This window comes from Trematomus bernacchii, unplaced genomic scaffold (assembly GCF_902827165.1).
Source record: "Trematomus bernacchii unplaced genomic scaffold, fTreBer1.1, whole genome shotgun sequence".
NCBI lineage: Eukaryota > Metazoa > Chordata > Actinopteri > Perciformes > Nototheniidae > Trematomus > Trematomus bernacchii.
In genome coordinates, this window is record NW_022987648.1 from 14,700,274 (window position 1) to 14,722,520 (window position 22,247).

The window sequence follows — 22,247 nt, forward strand, 5'->3', positions numbered from 1 at the left end:
AAAGCCTAAAGGGCTTGCTTTAGCTATTGAGCAGCAGCACACTCCCACACATTAGGATCACATCATAAAAATAAGACAAACACTCTGTTTATTTTTAAAGTGATGGACCTTCAATTCCTTTTGACTTTAACATGCCAACTTTAAAGGACTTGCCTGTGAGGTAGTGCACCTAGTGTGATAAAAACTCTCATCTCATATCTGTGAAGTTTAGTGGAAAATCTCTGGCAACCAGCACGGATCAATGCTGCAACCAATATGCAAGGGTTTCGAGCTGCACTTTCCCTAATGGGCGCCAGATCATGGCTCCAGAGAGACTGAGGGGCTAAATGCATGGAGATGCGTCCACTGTGTTCAATAGATTTGCACCTTACGCACTCAGCACCTGGGATTGCATCAGTCTTATTCTGGGATGAGAGCTCAGTAGGATTTCAAGAGCACACTTGTATGAAATCTCTCAGTTCATAAATTAGTACATACAGTGACTGTAGAATATGAAAGAGACATGCTGGAATGGGAAGAACCATGAAGACCTAGTCCCACCTCGAAGCAGTTTGAACTCTGGCATGGCACGGTTTAACTAAAGTGACGTAACACTGCTAATGAGTGAGGATAGCTTGCCTCATCTTTGGACCTTCCTAACAGCATTGTCAGGATGGTCTATCACTGGTTAACTCCCCAATTGAATCACAGTTCATCCAAGTTCAACTCTAAGTAAAACATTTCATAGATTTTACTTCACCCCCTCAAATCAAATCCTTTAGAATAAATGGATTTAGCTGTGTTGCTGTTTTAGAAGTTTAGTGTGAGTGGGCTTTTTGGGGAAACAACAGCTAATGAATACCACATGTTCCAGTGTTCATGATCACTTTAGGCAGATGATGTCACAGTCTGACATTGTTTGTTAGATAACATTACCACATTTCAACACCCAATGTGTTAACAACTTCAGCTCCATGGAAGATTTAACAGCACGTCGCTAAAGGCTCCTATTCGTGGGTTGTCCCAAATTGGATTTTCAGAAGCTGTGAAAGCACATGTGACAGGATGTGTGAAAAACATGCAACGTTTACATTTTGTCATTTCAATAGAGAGATGAGTGTAGATTTGTTCTCTGGAGTATCTAATTAATGGTAGATGCATCCATATCACAATAGAACAATAAGTTTGAATCACTCTTGCTGACATTTCTGTAGAATAAAGGTTAACTTGGGTCCTCTCTCCCCCCTAACTGTCCTTTGAATTACACTCATTATTTACAAATGCCCTCAGAGGTTGAAATTCTATATGCAAATCATATGAACCCTGGTAATTTCAGAAGAATATGCAATCAACCATAATTATCTGCTCTTGTTTTTGTGCACTCCTCTCTCAAATGCTTGAAGGTTTAAAGGTCTGGGCTTACTGAGGCTTTGCTTAAGAACAAATGTGTAAATGTCTCTCTCATCGTCTCTGGTACCAAGTCAGATTCTTACGTGACAAATGCTTCAAGAAGTATATCTTTCTAGGGTTCAGTCTATCTCAATAAAGAGGACCACACTCAAAAAACTGACTTTTTGGTGTAGTAAAATATATTTAATTAACTGTCGTACTTTTTACATGGTAATATCAAGATTCACAAAGAACTAGAATTTCTTAAGTAACATTTTAAATGTATACACCTTTTATTCATGTAATACATTTACAGTGTGGGAGGAGTACGTTTTATTATATATTTACTCATACTATTTAAATGATTTATAGTCACTGCTCATAAACCTTAAAATACTAAGTAAATGTTAATCTAAAACCATAGTAGCTGTTTGAATCCACGCATGCGTCTTGACAAGACAAGATACCCGCGTTTTTGGACGACGGTGCAGTTGGGTTTGCAGTTGCACATTTGAAGGCTGTTGGAGGAGCTGCATGGCTGGAAAAAGAAGTGATGATAATATATGTGTCTTTGTGCATAATAGCCTGATTCTTGTTTGCTTGAACCATGTTAACGTTTCTGTGCATTAGTTCACAAAGTTGAGAGATTATGTTTTAGATATGTTACGTGCTGTTAGCTAGCTAACCGTAACTGTAATTTACCAGATAATTAAAAAAAACACTCACATGCATCTAAAGAAGGTTCCACGTTTTATTTCACGTCTATAAAACTAAGGGCATAACAGTTGGAATAGCATTGTCAAAAGCAGAGGAGAGGAAAAGTAATGTTAGCTGAGTTAGCGTTAGCCGCAGTTTTCCAAAATGTACAGTAAACACACACACGGCTTAAAATGTCTTATAATTATATTGTTGTTGTTTTTTTTACAGTAAGTTAAAGTATTTTTTCTGCAGTTTGAGACCTGTGAGTTAGTGCATCACTAATTATAATCCAGTGATATAATACATATTATTGTCAAATGAGCCATTCTGCATAATGAGTACTTTTTACTTTAAGTTTATTTTGATACTAATACTTTTGAATTTTTACTTAAGTAAGGTTGTGAATGCATGACTTTTACTTGTAACAGAGTAAATACTCTGTTATAAATATACACTGTGGTATTGCTACTTTTACTTTAGTAAAATATCCACATACTGTTTCCACCAATTGTTTAATTTTTTTTCTTCAAATATTCAATCAAGTCTAATTAAGTGGAAATGTTATATTCACGAAGTTCATCTGTCTTATTTACATATCTGTCTATCAACAGGAAGCATAGCAGTACAGCAGTGAGCCAGTGGAGTCTAATTGGAGTGATTGCTCAGGCAAGTAGAGGGATATATTATTACTGTTATTCTTCACTGCGAAATGTAATATAAAATTGTGGATAAATGTTTAAACCATTGTTTTAATATTACAAATTATGTCTGTTCATTTACAGAGTGGCCTTACTTTTAAGTGGAGCGGCTGGAGCCAGTTGAGGTCTAGGGAGGAAGACAGTTGACAGATTTCCAAGCTGGTCTCACCAGGGAGAACATGTAGGACTCTTTATATTATGAGATGGTCATGCAAACATTGCAACTTCACGACATCAAAACGTTTACAGCTCATAAAGCATTATAGATTGAATCATCTACACAGCGGTCAAGGCCGGTCAATACATGCTTGTACTCAGATTGTCCTTGTTCATTTAAAAGTTGGAGTGCTCTTCACACACATTTGTCTAGATACCGTACACAAACTGAGCAATTAGGGCAAATTCTTTCATTTTCATGTCTTGTATGTAACTTTTTCTCGGACTGGATGGGATTAAGCTGACCCCAAAAGTACTGTCACGGCCCAAACTGTGTCCCTGTGTGTCCCTGTTTGTTCCCCTGTGTGTGTGGAGGGGGTGTGGTTTCCCTTGCAGGCAGCAGCCTGATTGCACTCACCTGGCCGACCGGCTCAGCTGTCCCTCATCAATCCAATCAAGACACAGCATATCTACTCCAGTCTCCCAGCAACTCACCGCCAGATTGTTTTCTACACCAGTGGTTTTGCATCCTCCTGGCTGCTCAATTCAGTTATCCTGTCTGCGTGTTATTCTGTACTTTTTTGTAATTAGTTTCTCCTTGTGCTTCCAGTGCGATCCCTCAGCCCTCGGCCATCGGCCACCAGAGCTTCCAGCCAACCTGCCTGCTTCTTCCTTCACCATACCTGCCTGCCCTGTTCTCAGTCCAGCCTGAACTGCCTACCTCCACTCCGGACCTCCATAGTCTCCAAACCTGCCTGAGTCTCCGAACAATAAACCATTTAAACATCTTCAGTCATTGCCTGCGCCTGGGTCCTGTTTAAAACATAATCCTAACAAGTACAAGCTTTGAAGGTGAACCTGCTGCCTTAAAGACATGGAAAATGTGTTCTTCATATCCTTCCACTGTCCATGTTGCAATTGCTCAGTTTCAGGGAGCTGTATCAATCTCTGTCTCCCCCCTCTGCCATTTTTTTCTTTCTCCGTATAAACATTTCTCCCTCTTTCTCTCTCTCACACGGATTACAGTTGTTGCCGTCTATTCATATTCTGTTATATGTTTTTTCCCCCTCCTTAGGTAAAGAAACGTTTGTATTGAATGTTTAAAAAGCACCACTCCAAATCTATGATGGAGTAGATTTTGTATTTTTTGATAAGATAATGTTAATGTTGCATGCAGTTATTATAATGTTAATGTTGTCGGTTAATAGTGATTGAATTGTTGACAAAATAAAGTTGAATTGTATTGTATTTTAGTTGTGTGATTTGTGCTCAATGTATATTAAATGCATAGATTATTACATTTATTAGGTAACATTTTTCAAAAGTAAATGAGTAACAATTACGTAATTAAAGTGAGTAATATAACTTCAAACAAATGAGTAATTCAACATTTTAAACAGAAAAAATATGATAAAATCTACTTATTTACTTCATAACAGTAACTATTACAGATATATAATATTTACTTAATAATTTGATAACAGTGATGTTCCTGTCCATGAAGAAAATAATTAGACTTTACTTAATTAGTTCAAATAAATATAACGTGTAACTTAAACATTAAGTAAGATTTACTTAATATTTTCACAAATGTTACGTCTGGTGATAAGTACATTTTACTTGATACTGGAAAGTAAGTTCTACTTGATATTACAGCAGTAAAATATACTTAGAAAAAGTAAGTGCAAATACTTGCTAAGATTTAATCAAGTCAATCCTACAAGTTGTTTCTTTGAGTGCAGTTACAAAAGCCTAATACAATAATATCTTTAAAGAAGCTATAATCCATATTTTTTTTAAATAATAAAAGCTTCTTTAATATTCTCACTGGAGGAAATATTGAGGTTCTTGACTGCGAGGCAAGGAGATACAAAAGCTTGTAAAGTACTCTAGGTAAAGAAAGGAACAGCAAAAAGTCACCCTGTTAAGCAGACATTTTGAAACGGCTATCCAGTAAAACCCCAGGCATAATGATAGCTCATTGGCAAGTTGTATTAACAAGAAAGTGAAATGTGCTTCCTTTGAAACTTTGGGATTGTCCCTTTTGTTAAGGAATAATTCTTCTAGATATCTAACCTTTTACTCTGACATGTGTTATCTCCTCTAAGGAAAGGCCTTGGTGCCATATGTGTTGTTGTCACCAGTGTGAGACCGGTCAACTTGACTGGCACGAAGGGTAATTGTTGTGAGAACACTGAGGCACTTCTTTATCGGTGTTTGTGGGCTCTCGGATGTGAAATCCTTGAGGCCATGAGCGTTGGACGCAGATGATTCAGTGTTTAGTCTACTCCTTCAGAGATGTTGATTTCTCTCTGTGAACCTGTTAAAAGGTCTAGCATAGAGAGAGGTTCTTCAGAATTGATGTGGCATCTCTACCGTGTAGTCAGAACCTCTGACTCTTTGATTTGTGATGTGAATCCTCCGGCCGAATACTCTGAATAAACCCATCAGTGTTTGACATCAAAGCTCCAACTCTCACCGTGTCTCCTTCCTGAGTCGGTGACTCCATGCATTACTACACAGAAGTTTCCTCCACACCTTTTATAGTTTTCAGTTGGTGGTAGATTTAGATGAATTGCAATGACATAATTGCCCAATTTCAAAGGCCTTAAAGGTGGGGTAGGTAAGTTTGAGAAACCGGCTCGAGATACACTTTTTGTTATATTCCATGGAATGCTCTTAACATCCCGATAGCAATGAATACCTTAAGTGCTTTGACAAAAAATCCATAAAAAAATGTCATCTGTGGAAGCCGTAATACTGTAAAAAGCACGACCAATCATCGGCCCGGCTAAAATAACTGGATGGCCTACCTGCCTGTCAGCCTTCCATCTGTGCACAAACTTATCTTGTGCCCTCATTGGTCATGTGCGCGTTCGTGTGTGTTGGAGGAGGGGCTCTGTAAGGAAGTGGCAGATTTTTTCCGGCTGTGTATTTTCAAATTCTAGCGCACTCGAGCTGGTTTCTCCAAAATTACCTACCCCACCTTTAAGCCCTAAAACATGAGGGACTGGGAGAGGCTGCAAGGACCTTTAATGGTATCAATATGGCAGTGTATTATAATGCAGCATATGCCTACATTTCTCTGATATCTTGATCATCATTTTAAATCCTCCATGTTTTTTTCTGGGAAAATGTAGTCACGAGTCTCCTACTCTGTTTACCTTTTAGTTCTCAAGCCCCTCTGGATTTCCTCTGGTAACCCTGTGTTTAATGTCACAATTGTCGGTAATTCCCTCAGGCAATGGCTGCAGAAATGCGGACTTACCGTAAGTGTGCATAGGGTTTGAAATGTCTGTTTTAGAGCCTTCAAGCATTAGACGATTCAACAATGGTATAGGCTTAAACCCTCTGGACTTTAGGGAACGCACCTCCAAACGGGCATTCGGTCAGCGTGGACATTGGGATTGGGCAGTTGACAGCATTAAAAAAAATAAGGGCTCTTTACAGAAAAACAGGTGAGAGTTACATTGGATGATTATATCATCCAATGGGGAATGGAACAATCCTAAAAGTTGAGAATACTCAGCAACAGGATTTAGACCATTACATTACAATAAAACTTCACTGACAAGAAAAAAAGAGAAATATTTGTATCAATATATCAGAGAAAGGAACTTAATATGCATGGAAGTACATCAGTTTGAAATTAAGCCACACATTAAAGTAGCAACACAATGAATGAGACTCTCTTTGCATACATAGTGAATAGTGAAGTGCTCTTTACCTTCCAGTGATCAGGAAAAAGAGGGTGAGGATGACGAGGAGGGTGAAGCCGCCGACTGCTGCTGTGACGATGACCAACACCTGGCCTTGGTCCGAAGCAATGTCTGATGCTGAAAAGAGAAAATAATAGAGGTTAGTTATGAGGAAAGGAATTAGAGGAAAGGTTGAGCAAAAAGGGAGGTGAATAGGAAGGCGAAGAAGAAGAAGAACCGGAAGATGTGGGAAAAGAGAGAATGGAAAAACGATGTGGAACGGGAAGTTTAAGAAGTTCAGTGTAAAGAGCGAGGTGCAGATGATAAAAGCAGTGGGGAGAGAAAATAAGTAAATTAGACGTGAGGCAGGGTAAAGTGAGAAGAAAGCGCACATTTTTCATTCAACATCATCTTCAATAATCTACTCCATCAGTGCACCATAGAGCGTGTACATAGGCAGATATTACGGAGAGACGTCTGATCAGCTCTTTGTAATGCAGAAAACCCGCCGTCAGCTTTGGTACTGGAATGATTCATATGCCTGCTGCTGTTTAATTAATATTATTCATTCATGAAATTGTGATTTAGTCCATGATCATTTGGTTAAATTGGTCCCATTTGATATTCATGATTTTCCCTTTTCTGTGTCTTGTCACAAGGCTAACGAATCCAAGATAATTGAAAGATGATTGCTATTACCAAACTTATTTCTATAATATTTCACGCTTAATGAATATGAATTGGAGATCAGGTTGCGTGGTCGCCAGCCCAAAGAGAGAGGCTCATGTGTGAGTTTATACAGTATGTGGGTGTCAAGAATGTGTGTGTGAGTGTGTGTGTGTGTTTGGCTGGATAAAAGTAATTACAGTCCACTCAGAGGGAGGGAGAGTGAAAGTGGCGGTGGCCAGATCACACGAGACAATCCTCCCAGGCGGCAGCTTCACACACTCTTCACATCACTAACTAAGCAGATGTGTTGGACTGAAGCTGCTGCTGTAATGAGGTGTGTGTGTGTGTGTGTGTGTGTGTGTGTGTGTGTGTGTGTGTGTGTGTGTGTGTGTGTGTGTGTGTGTGTGTGTGTGTGTGTGTGTGTGTGTGTGTGTGTGTGTGTGTGTGTGTGTGTGTGTGTGTGGAGGTAGAGAGGAAGGTTGCAGAGGACAGGATAGAGAATGTAAGGTGAGGTCTGCGGAAAATGGGTGACAGAAGCGAGGTAAAGACAAACAAGAGAGAAAGAGAGAGGCGGAAGTGACAGGCGGTCGGAAAAACGAGCGCATGGGACAGTGAATGACAGGCGGACAGGCAGACTGACAGGCAGGGAGAGAGCGACAGAGGCCAAATCTGCTTTCTCTTTCAGATAAAAGGCCAGGCTACACAAAGGCTGGGCCGAGCACCGTCTGATCCGCAGATAAAGCAAAGCTCTGCAGCTTTGGAAGGGAGAGGGCCACTGCCAAGCCAAATCACCTCTCAACAATACCTGCACCAACATAAAAGGGCAGCTGGACCTTTGTATTTTATGAGGAGATTTGCAATAAAGCTACTGCTCAGACACACAGAAAAATATTGATTCAAAATACTCCAAACATCAAGGCTTTATTGTCAGACTCTCTTGTGGATTGTATTCAATATTTCAGTAGCTATTGTAACTGATATCCTGACCTTTAAAGAGTTTAGGGTGAATGCAACCTATATAAAGTCACGCTGTAGGATTGTAGATGTAGAAAGATTAGGGTTGCAATGTAAACACAGTTAACAGATAGGCGACCCGACAATAGTACGGATACATTTTAGAAATCAATAATGAACCCTCACCTGACATTATTACAATGCATTACACTCGCATTTAATTTGCATTAAAAGCACTGAACTATAAGACTTACACCGTGAAAATCATGAAATATGTGTTTCTGAAATGCCTCCGTTACCATGTATCTGAATAGCATTGCAGTCCTTGAACTATATTCCTAGAAAATCCAAGTCAGAGGCAAACAGTATGACAACACACAGGAATTGTGATGAAATAATGTGGATTATTTTAACAGGTTTTATTAACTGTAATACCAGGCCTGTTCATTTTATAATGTCTCTATGGCCCCAAATAAGGTTGTTCATAATAAACAGTAAGAATAAGTTGATTTCATACCAAGTGATAATAAGCTGTGAAATAAGAAACGATAGATATCAGCAACAATGTGCATGATGTTGTAAGAATTTGAAGAGTGGAGAAACTTGACCTGCATTTTAACAAAGTTGGACCATTGCAGTGCTATGCTATAATTTGTGATTTTGTCATATACTATGATTTATTTCCTTATTGGGTACTTTTCCAAAGTTTATGAAGAAGTCTGGATGCTAGACAGGATGCTGCTGTTGGTGGGCTCATATCCTGCCTTATTATTTGCTGTTGTGCGCTTGGTGAAGGCTGCCCTGAGCGCTGCTCCAGGCTATGGTACATGAACTTCATCTGACCCTGAACTGCTGCTTGCAGCCTGCTGATGCTGTTCCTCTGCTTAAATTGTTATTTTCACGCAAAAGTTTAAACTGATCCTAAGCCTAAAACGTACATACAAATAATGCTAACCTAAATCCAAAAGTGCTTTCTAGTCGTTTGAAGGATGAGGCGCCAATACATGCTTTAAACGATTTTCTTGTTCTGTCACATCATTTAGCTATGAAAAAGGTGTCAATCAATACACATGTTCAAAGAAGGACAAGACAGATGTTTCAGATGGTTTCAGGTACTTACAGTCTCCTGTAGTTTTGTATTCATATTTAGGGGTGTAGGAGCTGTATCCAGCGGGCGTGCGGGTGCGAACACTGAAGACGTACCATGTGGCTGGTTTTAAACCTGAGATGATCACACTGGGAGCCTTGGTGCGTGTTGAGGAATAGCTCAACTGCTCATGTTCCTGTTTGGGAGAGAGGGAAAAGGATTCCAAGCAATTGAGGACAGGTTTAGATAAAACATGATCTAGTGCCTGAAGGACAGCTTTACCTCAATTAACACTAATACTTGCTGTTTGTGCAACCAGTGACAAGGCTTGCCCTCAGGTTTTAGAAAGATTCACACATCATTTTATTAAACTACCATCATCGAGAGTTGTACTGCTTTATCATTTAAAAGTAATGCTTGGCACACAATTATGCATAATGAACATACATTAATTGTCTATTCAGCTTTAAAAAGGGTTATTATTTTTCCTTGGAAGCATACTTAGAGTGCATTATAATCATATAATTGGTACTACAGAATGTATTTGTTCCATGGGACCATTAAACGGCAGCAAAACAAAACAAAGTGTGTTCTCTTAGGAGGGATGGTTAGGGCCATTCTCTTGACTGATAAGATGATAGAAGCTGATGTGGTTGGCTTTTGAGGAAACTCAGCCCAAATCCAGCTGCTCATAGTGCGGTCCTAGCTATCCTAGTTGAATATCCAAGTGCTGCAGTAGGATTGCGCTTGCAAATCAAAATGGCAAAGGGCTGGGAATGTCAAACATGGGTACTAAAAAATAATAAACTATACCTAAATACAATATTAAGATATCAAATTGTAATTGCTGATCAATATTGACAGCATATATTAACAACTAAAAACATCTGTCCAACAATTTTTTGAACAATGTGATTTTTATTAGAGACTTACACAATATATTTGAACTCTTTTGGATGCATGACTGTGGTAAAGCTTTATTTAGTTTGGGTTATTCATACACATCTCATTCTGCAAAAATCAGCACATCTGTATTAATTGAACCCCTCATTTACAAATAGCCATTGCACTATTGTTTTCTTCTAAGGACTTATTTCTAGAAGAGGTGTTTGAAAACAAGCCCATATAGTGCGCAATCCAGATAACATGATGGGCATAAATGATGTTTAATTATAGTATAAGAGGTTATGCATATTGGAAAAGTTTTTAGTTGTCTTGATATCAAACCTATTCAAATCCAGTTGTTTCTAGTTTTTAGTCTCCTTCGTAAGACATTTAGATAAACATACAGTATACCAATGTTAAGCTTAAGGGGATTGCAAACAAATTCAGTTAGCATTATGGTAACCATTGGAATGAAGTCTAACGTCAACAGTGTGTCATGTGACAATTAGTTAGCTAGTAAGCAAGGAACCAAGAGTTTTTTTGGTCTAAGCTAGATGTTCTTGTTTAAACTCAAATATTTCAAATGATTGTTCTTCAACATATATCACACACTTGCTTGATCTATAACTACTACTGCTCTTATATTCTAGACAGGACCTGTCCATCAGCAAAAGTAACTGTACCTTCTGATAATATTTGATCTCGTAGTCGAGGATGCCCTGCAGTGTTTGTTCCGGCTGCTGCCACGAGAGAGCAATGCTGTTCGGAGAGGCCCAGTCCTTCTTCAGAGTCCCAACAAGAGACGGACCTGTTGGAACACAACATATGCAGCTTAAGCTTAAATGTCTTTACTGTAAAGTCACAATAATTATATGAGTCCTACCACATTTGTTGATTAACCTATGAATAAAGTAAAATCAACTTATATCTTTGATGTTAACAGTTCGCACACTTGATACATTTTTAACAATCTTAGCCTTGTCCCTCAAATGTGTGCGAATATACAAACATTTGAATTAAAAAAATAATTGTTTCTTAAGATGCAAGGTTCCCTCTTCCCTCTTTAGCTTGAGCATAGCCTCACAGAGCTAGCGTGGCTGCAGACTCTTAGTCTTGTTGATCTAGGGAGAACCAGTTGACCTCAGCAAGCATTCAGTTTGACAAGAACGTGCACTGAATACAGAGTAAGGAGCTTTTCAATGATGCCGACAGTATACAATGAGGCTGTATAGCATAACAAGAAATGCAGGGGTTGACCAGGTTTGTACATGGAAATGCAAACAGTAGATTAACACCCGTCCACCTTGTCAGCCATAATTACCACACATCCATGCTGACACTCAATTATTGCATTTCAAACTAGGTTGTAGGTATTTCAAGTCACTTGGAAAAAAGATCCACACAGCTATTTCTTTCTCCCATAAGATCATCTTTGATTGAAAATAAGTTGAGAAAGCCACATCTTCTTTTCTTGGATAAATTGCATTAGCTTTGCTCTATGAATGTCTGCTGGGTAAATAATTGCGCTGAGCTCCCAGGAGAGGTCAGCAGATGTAACTGCCACAAAAGCCATTATTGTATATTATATCTTAAATATTACAGAGCTGACTCATTATGTGGATATACATGTAGGCCTGCTTCTCTCATGTGTATTCAGGAAGTAAAATGTTGCCACTGACACGTTTTTCCAATTTATTCTACAGTAGTGTCTCTAGGAAATCTGTTTGTGCTGTAGTTTTCACTTTATCTTGGGGAAGTATGGGGAGTTAGCAATAGGGGTTTTAGGGTTTTAAGGGTGGAGAATCTCGTCTTAGGGGTCTGAGGCTATATGACATGAGAGCTGTGGGCTGTATGGGTTTGAGCTTGTTAGCCAGAGACTTACTTTTGCTAACATGATATAAAGTAAACACCTCTGTTCTCTTCATTCCTCTCTTACTTGCTCTTCTCTCTTCTATACCACCTGCCTCTGTTCTCTTTTCACTTGCCATCTGTTGTTGGCTTTATCTCCTCTTTTCTCTACATGGTTTCACTTTCTGTCTCCGCTGCTTATTTCCCTTCCCTTCCCCAAATCTCACTCCACGCTCAGAGTGGGAGGACATTCACTATGGGTATATAAGAAGTAGAAAGTCAAAGAGGCGGTTTGAACTTGGTTTCAGAGGGAATGGGAGACATTGAACTTTAAAAATGACTTGTGTTTTGAGGAAGAAGAGAAATGCTCACATGTTGTGCATGGAAGTTGAACTACAAAGAGGATGTATTCAAAGTATTCTAAATACACATTTTGATTTGTTCCCATATTTGTGGTACAAATATTTAATCTAAAATTGCATTGAGATTGTTTTGTATAATATTGAGAAATGTGCAAAACGTGCGTAAGCAAACATAAAACTGTGTTTGTTTCTGCAATAGAGGGATATTTGTAAACCAACTCTCATTTTACTCACATTATTTAAACATTATTGAAATGCGCAACTCATGATGACAGAGAACAGAAATGACTAAAACATGCATTTAATCAAGAAACTGTCCCAGGATAATCATTTTAAGTGAACAAAACGTGGTGTGAGATGAAATAGGGCTGGAGGGGTTAGGTGTAAAGCACCGTGCAGCTTCCAGCACTTTTATATTACATACATTGTAATGCATGGCTGATCCTTAATAACCACCCACTTAGTGTGATTTAAAATGTGCTAGGTAGTCTGAAATGTTAGCAAAAATAGAACAACATAATCTCATGCGTGAGTGAAAACAGCTAATAATATTAATGCAATCAGCAACCTCAAAGGTCAGGAGGTGTGTGCACTGAGTGCTTACATGTGTATATGAAGGGTTTAGTCATGCGAGTGCATGTGTATGTTTTTATCTTGAAAAGAGAGTATAGAGTAACAGGATTAGTATTTCTATAATAACCTAAAGCTGCTGACATCTTATTAGGTGATACTGTATTACATATAACCTCTCATGTGCCCATCTGGCTCAGAACTCTCTCCTATCCTCTGCTGCGTCGCTCCTCAGTGGCAGAGAGAATTCATCTCAGGGGGATTTTATCTGATCTCACTCTGTATAATGAACCACTCTGTTAAATCTGCGACGTTGCAAGGTTTCCTGCGATGCCTTTGCCAGCTGGGTACAACAGTGGTGGCAGGACAGTGTGGTTTGCGGCTAGTGTCATGCAGAGGAAGCATCAAACTAAGACACAGCAAGATGCTTTGCATCTGCTGTTATCATATTGGCCCCTGATAGGGAACAATAAACACAGCCTAAATACAATCTCCTTCTGAATCATAGATTCAAATCAACCTCCCCCAAGGCACTGCAATACGCACTCACACAAGTTGTGCAAGTAAACAAGGGAACACAGTTTGCAGGAAGCAAAGACATATCCACACACACAATAGTGAAGAGCTGACGTGTGTAACAACAATATGTTTGTTGGAAAAGCAGAACCGCCGGCTGGTTGGAGGAAAAATAACGGGAAATGTGGCAGCTGAGCTTGCACATCACGACATCATAACACAGCCCTCATATGTTTATTTTCCCCGTGATCATACAGCAGCCATAGTTACTCTAATTGAGACATTTTCCGAAACATAAAAAACATTTTCTTTACTGTCATACCAGAGACAGCCACCACAGCAGGGGGGATTGCAGGTGTACCGAGGGGGAACAAGAAACTGTCCCAGCATTAGCATTGGTCTCAATAATTGATAAAGTAATCATCTAGATGTAATGTAATAGACATTTATATAAATAAAGGTTTAAGAGGAAAGGCTCCAAACCTGAGAGGAAACACGTCTATATGAATGATTTATTTACTTGTCTAATGTTAACATGTTTAATAAAACAATCAATGAAGACTCATGAGATGGAAGCATAGACTTCATGTGGTCCCATTACAATTCAGGACACAACAATATTCCTGAGAGAAAGTTTAAGCATTGAGGTTGCACATATCCAAAGGTTGAAGTAGGAAGCACATCACAGCCTGCGGGCATCGGTAAGACACTTTGAGGATCCAGGACACGCAGCAACAGTCTTTAACGATTGTGTATGTGGGTTATTAGAGCTGCAGCATGAAATGTGCCAGAGGAACTCAGGAGCATTGGAAAGCCATTAGAAACACCAGTCAATTAAGATGCCCGATGGATGGATTTTCCAGTCAAGCGTGGTTAAGCTAAACATAAACTAATGGGGAGTCTTTAAATGAGCTTGACCTGCATATGATTTTAATTAGCTTTCCTGCCCTAAAGGCTTCCATTAACTGTTTGAAAAAATCAATAGAGCCAGTATTGATGCTGCGCAAGAGCTTAAACGATGTCCTAACACTCCACTGATTCACTGCTGATAGAGAGATAGTGTGAAAAAGAAACACACAAACACAATATATATATATATATCTTGTTTACAACAGTCATATTGATATGTCTGTCTCTCTCCTAGGTGTCCGCTTGTGTTTGTCTTACGGGCGACCCAAAATGGAACAAACACATGCATACACACACATGCTGTACAAATATTCAATTCACCTGAATCTCATCTGATTCAAATTAGCTCAGCTCAATACAATTCAAATATATTCCAAACGCCACCTGGCTGCTATTGACAGGTACGTGGGGCACTTCAAAAGCACTTTATCGTTGCTTCAGGGGACTCAGGGGAAGATTGAATGAATTGAAGTTGTCTTCAATGTTACCGCTGGGACTTCCAAGTAAGCATTGTCACATGCGTCACATCTGTGTGTATGTGAACGTCTGTGTGTAACCAGGGTTTTGTTTTTGCCTTCCTTTTCAAACCGCAAGACAACACTGAAGTGACATGGGGTCTGCTTTGGAGACTATCATCGTTACCCTTCATTAATGCTGCAGGTCACTCCTATTGCACTGTGGGTCATCGCTCTCTGCCATGAACTCCATGAATAAACACACAGACAACACCACGGAGACCTGAGGGCCAAGTCAATTGTTAAGTCTAAGTCTAATTATAAATAAGTGACTGATCTGCTCAACTTAATCAAGCAGTATAATTGGAATTGTTTCTTCATTTGCACTGACCTCTGTGACATCCATCAGAGAATCAAATCTCCCTGCAAATGATGCCTTTTGTTGGGCCGTCATGATATGCGTGGAATTTTATATTTTGAGTCCTTTAAGAGAACTAGTTGATTGAGACCTATCTCACATATCTGTGCATTTAGTATGGAGCTTGAGATACAAAGGTAAATAGCCTAGCTTAGCGTAAAAACTGCAAAGATGTGGAAGGAGCTAGCCTGGCTCCAACATTCTAAAATCATCCTTCCAGTATCTCCAAAACTCACAATTAATATATAATATTCCGTTTGTTTACTTAATACAAAAACAGCAAAGACAGTTATTTTGGACACAGCCATGGACAATGTGATACAAGTAATTTCTCTGTTGCGGATTAATAACATTATATCTTCTTCCTCTTCTTCACTTCACTTCTTCTAAAGAAACACCTCAATGTTATGTGTGTTTGTGATCGCAGCTTTTGTTGGCGCCTTAAGTGTCCCCTTCAGAACTGCTCTTGCATGTTTACTGTCCACCCCAACAGTCAAATGAAACATCCGCCTTTGGCCACAGCCTTTGTTAATAATAACTTTCATATTGGTGACTTTCCATTCCCATACAGGGTTTCCATGCATCTAACCAAGATGTTTCGGCTAAGCTTGCAATTTTTCAGCAGGTTTGCTTCAAGAACTTTTGGGAGCTTGAGATTTGGTCTTCACAAATGATACTGGTCATTGCATAGCACTTGGATACATAATGTCTGATACTGAATCCATACCACTGTGTGCACCTATGGTAGCTCCACATCCCTCCCTCCATCTCCTTCTCTACAATCTCCATATAAAGTGCTGCAATTTTCTGGCCAATCATCTACAGCAATCTCTCTTCCCACTGTGGTGATACAGGCTTCTTTTTCTAGAGGCATATTGTTGCTGCCTGCAGTTTCAGACAGGGAAACAATGGATGTGACCCCTATGACACTAAATAGCTGTCAACTGGATCTAAACTGGGACAGTTTCTTGTTCCCCCTCGGTACACCAGCAATCCCCCCTGCTGTGGTGGCTGTCTCTGGTATGACAGTAAAGAAAAGCTCCTAAGACTCTTTTGCACCATCCAGATGGTGGATACAACAGTCACCCGGACCATTTATCATGTGTATCTGCCGAGTACAGGGAGTTAACAGGTAATTAAAATCATCAGTCACGCAACAAAAGCAGGGATAAGAGAGGCGGAGTGAAAAAGAGAAAAGAAAAAAAGAGACCTTTCTGCAAGTTAAGAGCTACCTCCACACTATTTATGTAGCTTTGGGTTGAAAAAGGATAGTGTAAAACAAGAACATAGTAGTGGGGAAAGTAACAGGAAAAGAAGGGAGGCAAATCAAAGAAACCTATAGTGTCTGACTTTGGATGGTCTTTGACTTGCAAACAGCCTGTGACATTTAAACCTTATTGACATTCTGCACTAAAAGGAGTGAAATAGGGACAGACAGACACGAAGCAAAAAGGAGTGTTGCCTATGTCTCGTGGAGAAGGTTTGTGTGCTAGCGAGCCTGTCTGACACTCGAGGTCCCATCTTTAATAGGGTCCCAGTTTGCCACAGATCCCTCTTGTTCCCGCTTAATGGGGACGTGGAGAGGCAATGACGTGTGAGAAAGGCTGGTGAAACCGACCCCATACTGGCCCACCACAATCAATACTCATTTGGCCTCCACCTCTCTTTCCCCAAAAGTAATTAATGAGAAGAACGGAAGTATGCTGCCGCTGACAGCTGATTTCCCTGCCGGTCCCTGTCCTTAACACCCTGTCCACTTCTCAGGCTGCTACTTAAAAGGTTCATTATGGTTGAAACCAAGCATTCAGTATTGGAAAGTGACAAAGATATGGGCAGACACATATGTCAAAGCGCATAATGTTCTTTTAGAATAAAAACCTAAAAGAAGTGCCATTCCTTCCAGATTAGTGCCATCTGATAAAACACAGTTGCACTTGCATACGTTAAACTGGCATTTAACTGGTAGGTTGGCCACCGTAAGACACCCAACCATCAATGAATTAGTGGTTCATTCACCTGAATGAACCACTAATGGTGGTTATTTATCCACCATTGTTGATAAAGTACATTTTTTGTATTCTACAATACAGGATTAGGCTGCTTATGTAGGTTTCAATCTAGTTTATTCTCCAACATGTCCTCATACCTTAGACTTTGAATACATTGATTGCAAAATGACTCCAAAAATGACATATATAACTGTAGACAATTGACTACCCTGTCACTTGCATATAATTTCACTTGAATTGATTCTACGATATTTAATTCAGTTTTAACAACAAGGGTGCACTTGATGGTGACGATTTATGATTATGGGTTTCAGTAGACGAATGTACACGATCTAAATGCTTTAAATTCTGTTTCTGCACGTTCCTTTACATGTACATACAGGAACCAACATTGTGTCGAAAAGATGTATTCTATGTGCCACATACACATGGTTAGCACTATACATATCTGAACAAAATCAAAACTTTCAGTCAAAATCTCTCTGTATAGGAGTGCATGTGGAGAGGAGTGGAGTGGCACTGCAGTGGAGGTACAGTATAAATAGCAGTCAACCCTCCTATAGCACCCTGAGCAGACCTACTGCAGCAGAACACACAGCAGGCAGAGTGGCAAAACCTTCTTTCCTATAGAGCTCACACCACTGGTACACAACCCGCTGTCAAAGTCAACCATCCTGGAGTTAAAATAGCCCACACAATTGATACAGTGTTGTGTGAATGGGTGATGAGGAATTGCTTGAATACAGCAGAGAGCATGGGCTTTAAAAAGCACTTACAATGCACAAGAAGACAGTAAACAAGAGTAATGCTGTTTTGTTTGGGCCAATCACTTGCAACTTCTACAAAAAGGTCACAGTTTCATGTTTTGTATGGAGCAAAGAAATTGCATTTTGCAGGGTTGTTTCTAGTACCAGGTAATATTTTTCTTTTGTTGGTGTAGTGCCTTACATTGGTTGAGTACACAACCGCTTTTTACTAGAGGGCATTTTAAAGAACCAGTCAACTTAAGTGGGAGAAACTGACACTTAAGAAATAGAAAATCGTCTGATTAATCAATATTAAGACCATTGCTCAGAGAGGCACATTTGCGGAATGGAGACAGAGCACTAAAAGGCTAATTTCACTCCTACAGTACTTACTGAATCACAGTTGAAAAAAACGAACAGTCTGACATGAGAGGAACGTACAAACCATTGCATGCGTGGTAACTGGTATGAAGTCCTGTATTATGCGTTTCATGAGAGGCAGAGTAAGTCTGATAAAAGAAAGCTTGTCAATATTTTCAGGTGTATCTGAATATATTTGAAAACTCTTTGTAAAAGGGGTATAAACTGTAACACCTGATGCTGAGTGGTTCTTCAATGGTTGTTAAAATGTAAAAGGTCTACACAGGTTGAAGTTAGGAGTTACTGTATGAATGGTTATATGGAGTGAGGCTAATGCAAATTCATTCAAATGAATTGAAAAGACAAAAGGCATTGGCAACTGATTTATTTAACTTTCAGTAGACAATGGGGCTGGATTCTTGGGAGAAAATTCAACCCTTAGATTGATGAGGGGATTGAGGTGGGATTTAACAGAGAGAAAACTTCAGAGAACATCCATCAGGATTGCAGAACAATGAATCCAATCACTCTGTATTAATGAGCCAATGCCTAAAATAGTTCTCGTTGTGAGGTGAAGTCAGGGGAAATGATCTTTGCAGGGGGGGGAAAAGCTTCCAGATAAAAGTCTGGGCATAAATCATTTTCTGGAGTAGAAATAGCTAATCTCCCCACCTGCTCTGAACACTGCTGAATAGCGATGCTGGGGAATAGCTATTCTTAACGCTGACTGGTGAATAGGTGACTGACTGTATGCCTGAAGGGCTCACAAGAGCTGGCTGATCATATACAGTATATTGCCAAACATAATACTGTCGATGTGGGCAGCTCAATGAAGGACTTCCAAACTTAACTGGTGGAATGAATGACTTATCAATTAGATTTTTAGTCTTAAAGAGTGTAACAATTTACTCATGGATATTCCTGTAAGGGCTCTGTGACATTCAATAAAGGTGCAAAAACACCAGTGGTTCCCACATAGACTTATGGTATACTCATCCATGTAGCTGCCACAAAAGTATATTTGGCGAACTATTTTAATACTTTTAAAGACACTTTTTTACATCTGTCCATCAGCTATACTTCAGACTGCAGTATGGCAATGGCCTTTGACTGGTGCCATATCATTTGGTCCATTAGTTTACAAGACCTCCACAATTGTAATCACTTCAATGGTCTGCAAAAAAAATGAAATTCTTGTCTCAGCTGCATTTTTTGTGTTGATTAGCAATGTTAGCTGGCTAACATGCTAGATATATCTGCTATATCATGTTAGCATCGTCATTGAGGGCATGTTATTGCAGCCCTCCCGTATTTTCAACACATAAAGAAAAGCTTATTAAGGAAAGGTAATCTCACTAGATCCATGGGGGTGGTTAATCATAATAAATGACAAATATCAAACTCCCCAAATGCATCCCTGTCCCTGAACAAATTACCTTTTTTTTTTATAATGCTTGTTTCTGGTGTCAGGACCTGCAATGCTTTGTCAAAAGATATGCCTTTGGGCCATTTTGCATTGTACTAAAAGCATATCAATGACATCGGACTTCATCGTATCGCTTAAGTAATTCACACAAATCCTTTGCGCGTGTCCCCAAAGTTGGTGTAAACTAAATGACTTTGTCCCTAGCCCACCCTATGTAATGTTACCCATATTAAGCAGGTGAATATTTGTATGCTGTAACCTGAGTAGAAATAAACAGATAGGAGGCCAACATGGGCACAGATCTCCCTACTGGGCCCAGCTGTGCTAATATGCCCCCTTCTAACCTCATTTTCACTTTTCCTAACCCTCATCACCTCTCTCTTCATCATTGTCCTCCACAAAAAGTATACCAAAATGCAAATCAGTCTAAAAAAGCCTTAATATTATGTTACCATGTCAATCTACCTTTTATACTTCAAAGCACAATGCAGATGTGTCAAAGTTCAGACATTTAGTATTTATGACAATCACCTCTTGTATTCTCATTGTTTGATCTGAACTAGTCAGAGTTTTTTTACTATGTATGACTTTCTCTGTGTGTGTGTGTGTGTGTGTGTGTGTGTGTGTGTGTGTGTGTGTGTGTTGTGTGTGATGTGTGTGTGTTGTGTGTGTGTGTGTGTGTGTGTGTGTGTGTGTGTGTGTGTGTGTGTGTGTGTGTGTGTGTGTGTGTGTGTGTGTGTGTGTGTGTGTGTGTGTGTGTGTGTGTGTGTGTGTGTGTGTGTGTGTGTGTGGTAGCGTCAACAGGTCATGGGCAAAGATAAAAGAGGGTGCTGAAGGGCAGAAAATGGGCAGGGGGCAACAGATGCCCCAGGTCACACCGTGCCCCATGGGAAGCCAGCTAAACAAACCTGCCAACAAACACAGCCGAGCAAACACCTGCGAACATTATATCGCAGATGCACACATCCATAATGTCTACACAAGCACACAAACTCATCCTCTTAGTTAAAGAGCCAATCATTATAAACATACCTGAGCCTTCTTGTACTTGGCTTGTCATTTTTATTCTTATGGAAATAATGTGTTGAGCTAATTGTCCGGCCAATACTTATATAATGTAATTTGTTTGGTTCAAAATTCAATAAATATGATGCACATTACACTGCTTTCTATGTGTAAGCCACCTTCATTTATTTTTTAGCTGATTATTTTCATCATTTGCCATTTAAATTGATAAATTAATCACTATTAGCTTTAGACTAAAGTATTGCTAAACAGAATACAGTCAGCTTTCAAACTCACATATTGGTGAAATACGTTGATGTGACAAAGCCCAAGGGCACAATGTTGGAAAGCCTAAAATCTTACAAAAATAACCAGGTAATCTGTATTCAACAATAAGGTAGCAGTTGGCCAGTAATCCCAGTTAATACAGCAACACCTGCTGAGTTATATTTAAATCTTGTGCTGTTTGCCATTGGCCACATTTCAATACAATCCCTACTGTTTAAGAAAAAGGACAATGAAAGAAGAGGAATGTAAGAGCGACAATCTACACAGCCAACTTTCTTTTTGTCATTTTGTTTTACCTGAATAACCACACAGTTTAAGCCAACACATCTTTGTTGTTTGCTTTTTTCTCTCTACATAAGCATGACATCCCTTGATACCATGGCTGAGAATTAAAAATGTTCCTGTGGATGAAAGAAGTCAATTCCATCTCAAATTATTCATGTGGTTGTCAAAGAAGCTTTTGCCCTTTCCCATTTCCAAGATAGACTGTGGGGGGCCACAAATATAGAGCTACTAATCACTGTGCTGGAGCAGTTCCCAGCATGCATTAGGTTAAAGGCATGGAAATACCGTCCGACAGGTCTCCAGACTACCGCAGGACGGAAACACAGAAAAACATAGATACAATAGTTGTTGGCTTGCGGCACCCTGAGGAGAGCCACACAAACAAGAAGAACGCACACTTCACACAGAAAGGACTGCAGCTTCTTTTGAAAACTAAGACCTTGTTACTGTGAGCCAGGAGCAACAACCCGACACACCATCCCTTCATTAAACCAGGCAAAATAAATGAATACAAATAAATGTCATCATTTAAACCCTAATGTGACTTGAAACAGCTGTAAGACTTGAGCTCTGCCTCTGCCGCTTCATTTTCCTTTAAGTGAGTCTTTTTCATTTAACATGCTCAGATAAAAAGGACATACAGCATACTGTGGAAACCCTGCACTATTAACAATGGGAGCAGAGCCGTGTACTGTTTGGGTGTAATAGATCATTTTCTATAGCTGAAGAGGGAAGCAAGGAAATTGAAAAATCTATATGATAGGTAACCAACAGAGGCAACACACGAGTACATCTGTGGTGTGTGGCGGTGGCAGTAAATATGACTTGGAAAGTGA

At 39.5% G+C, this 22,247-nt stretch overlaps 1 protein-coding gene across 1 annotated transcript in view; it reads right to left on the reverse strand.

The window, feature by feature from the left end:
• Positions 1–22,247, reverse strand: part of LOC117485961 (ephrin type-A receptor 6-like) — a 167,844-nt gene that overhangs the window by 22,610 nt on the left and 122,987 nt on the right. The window contains exons 6-8 of the mRNA XM_034134673.1: positions 10,898–11,022; positions 9,363–9,525; positions 6,649–6,757 (exon numbers count right to left, since the gene is read on the reverse strand). Of these exons, the coding sequence (XP_033990564.1) occupies positions 6,649–6,757; positions 9,363–9,525; positions 10,898–11,022 (397 nt within the window). The remainder of the gene's footprint in view (positions 1–6,648; positions 6,758–9,362; positions 9,526–10,897; positions 11,023–22,247) is intronic.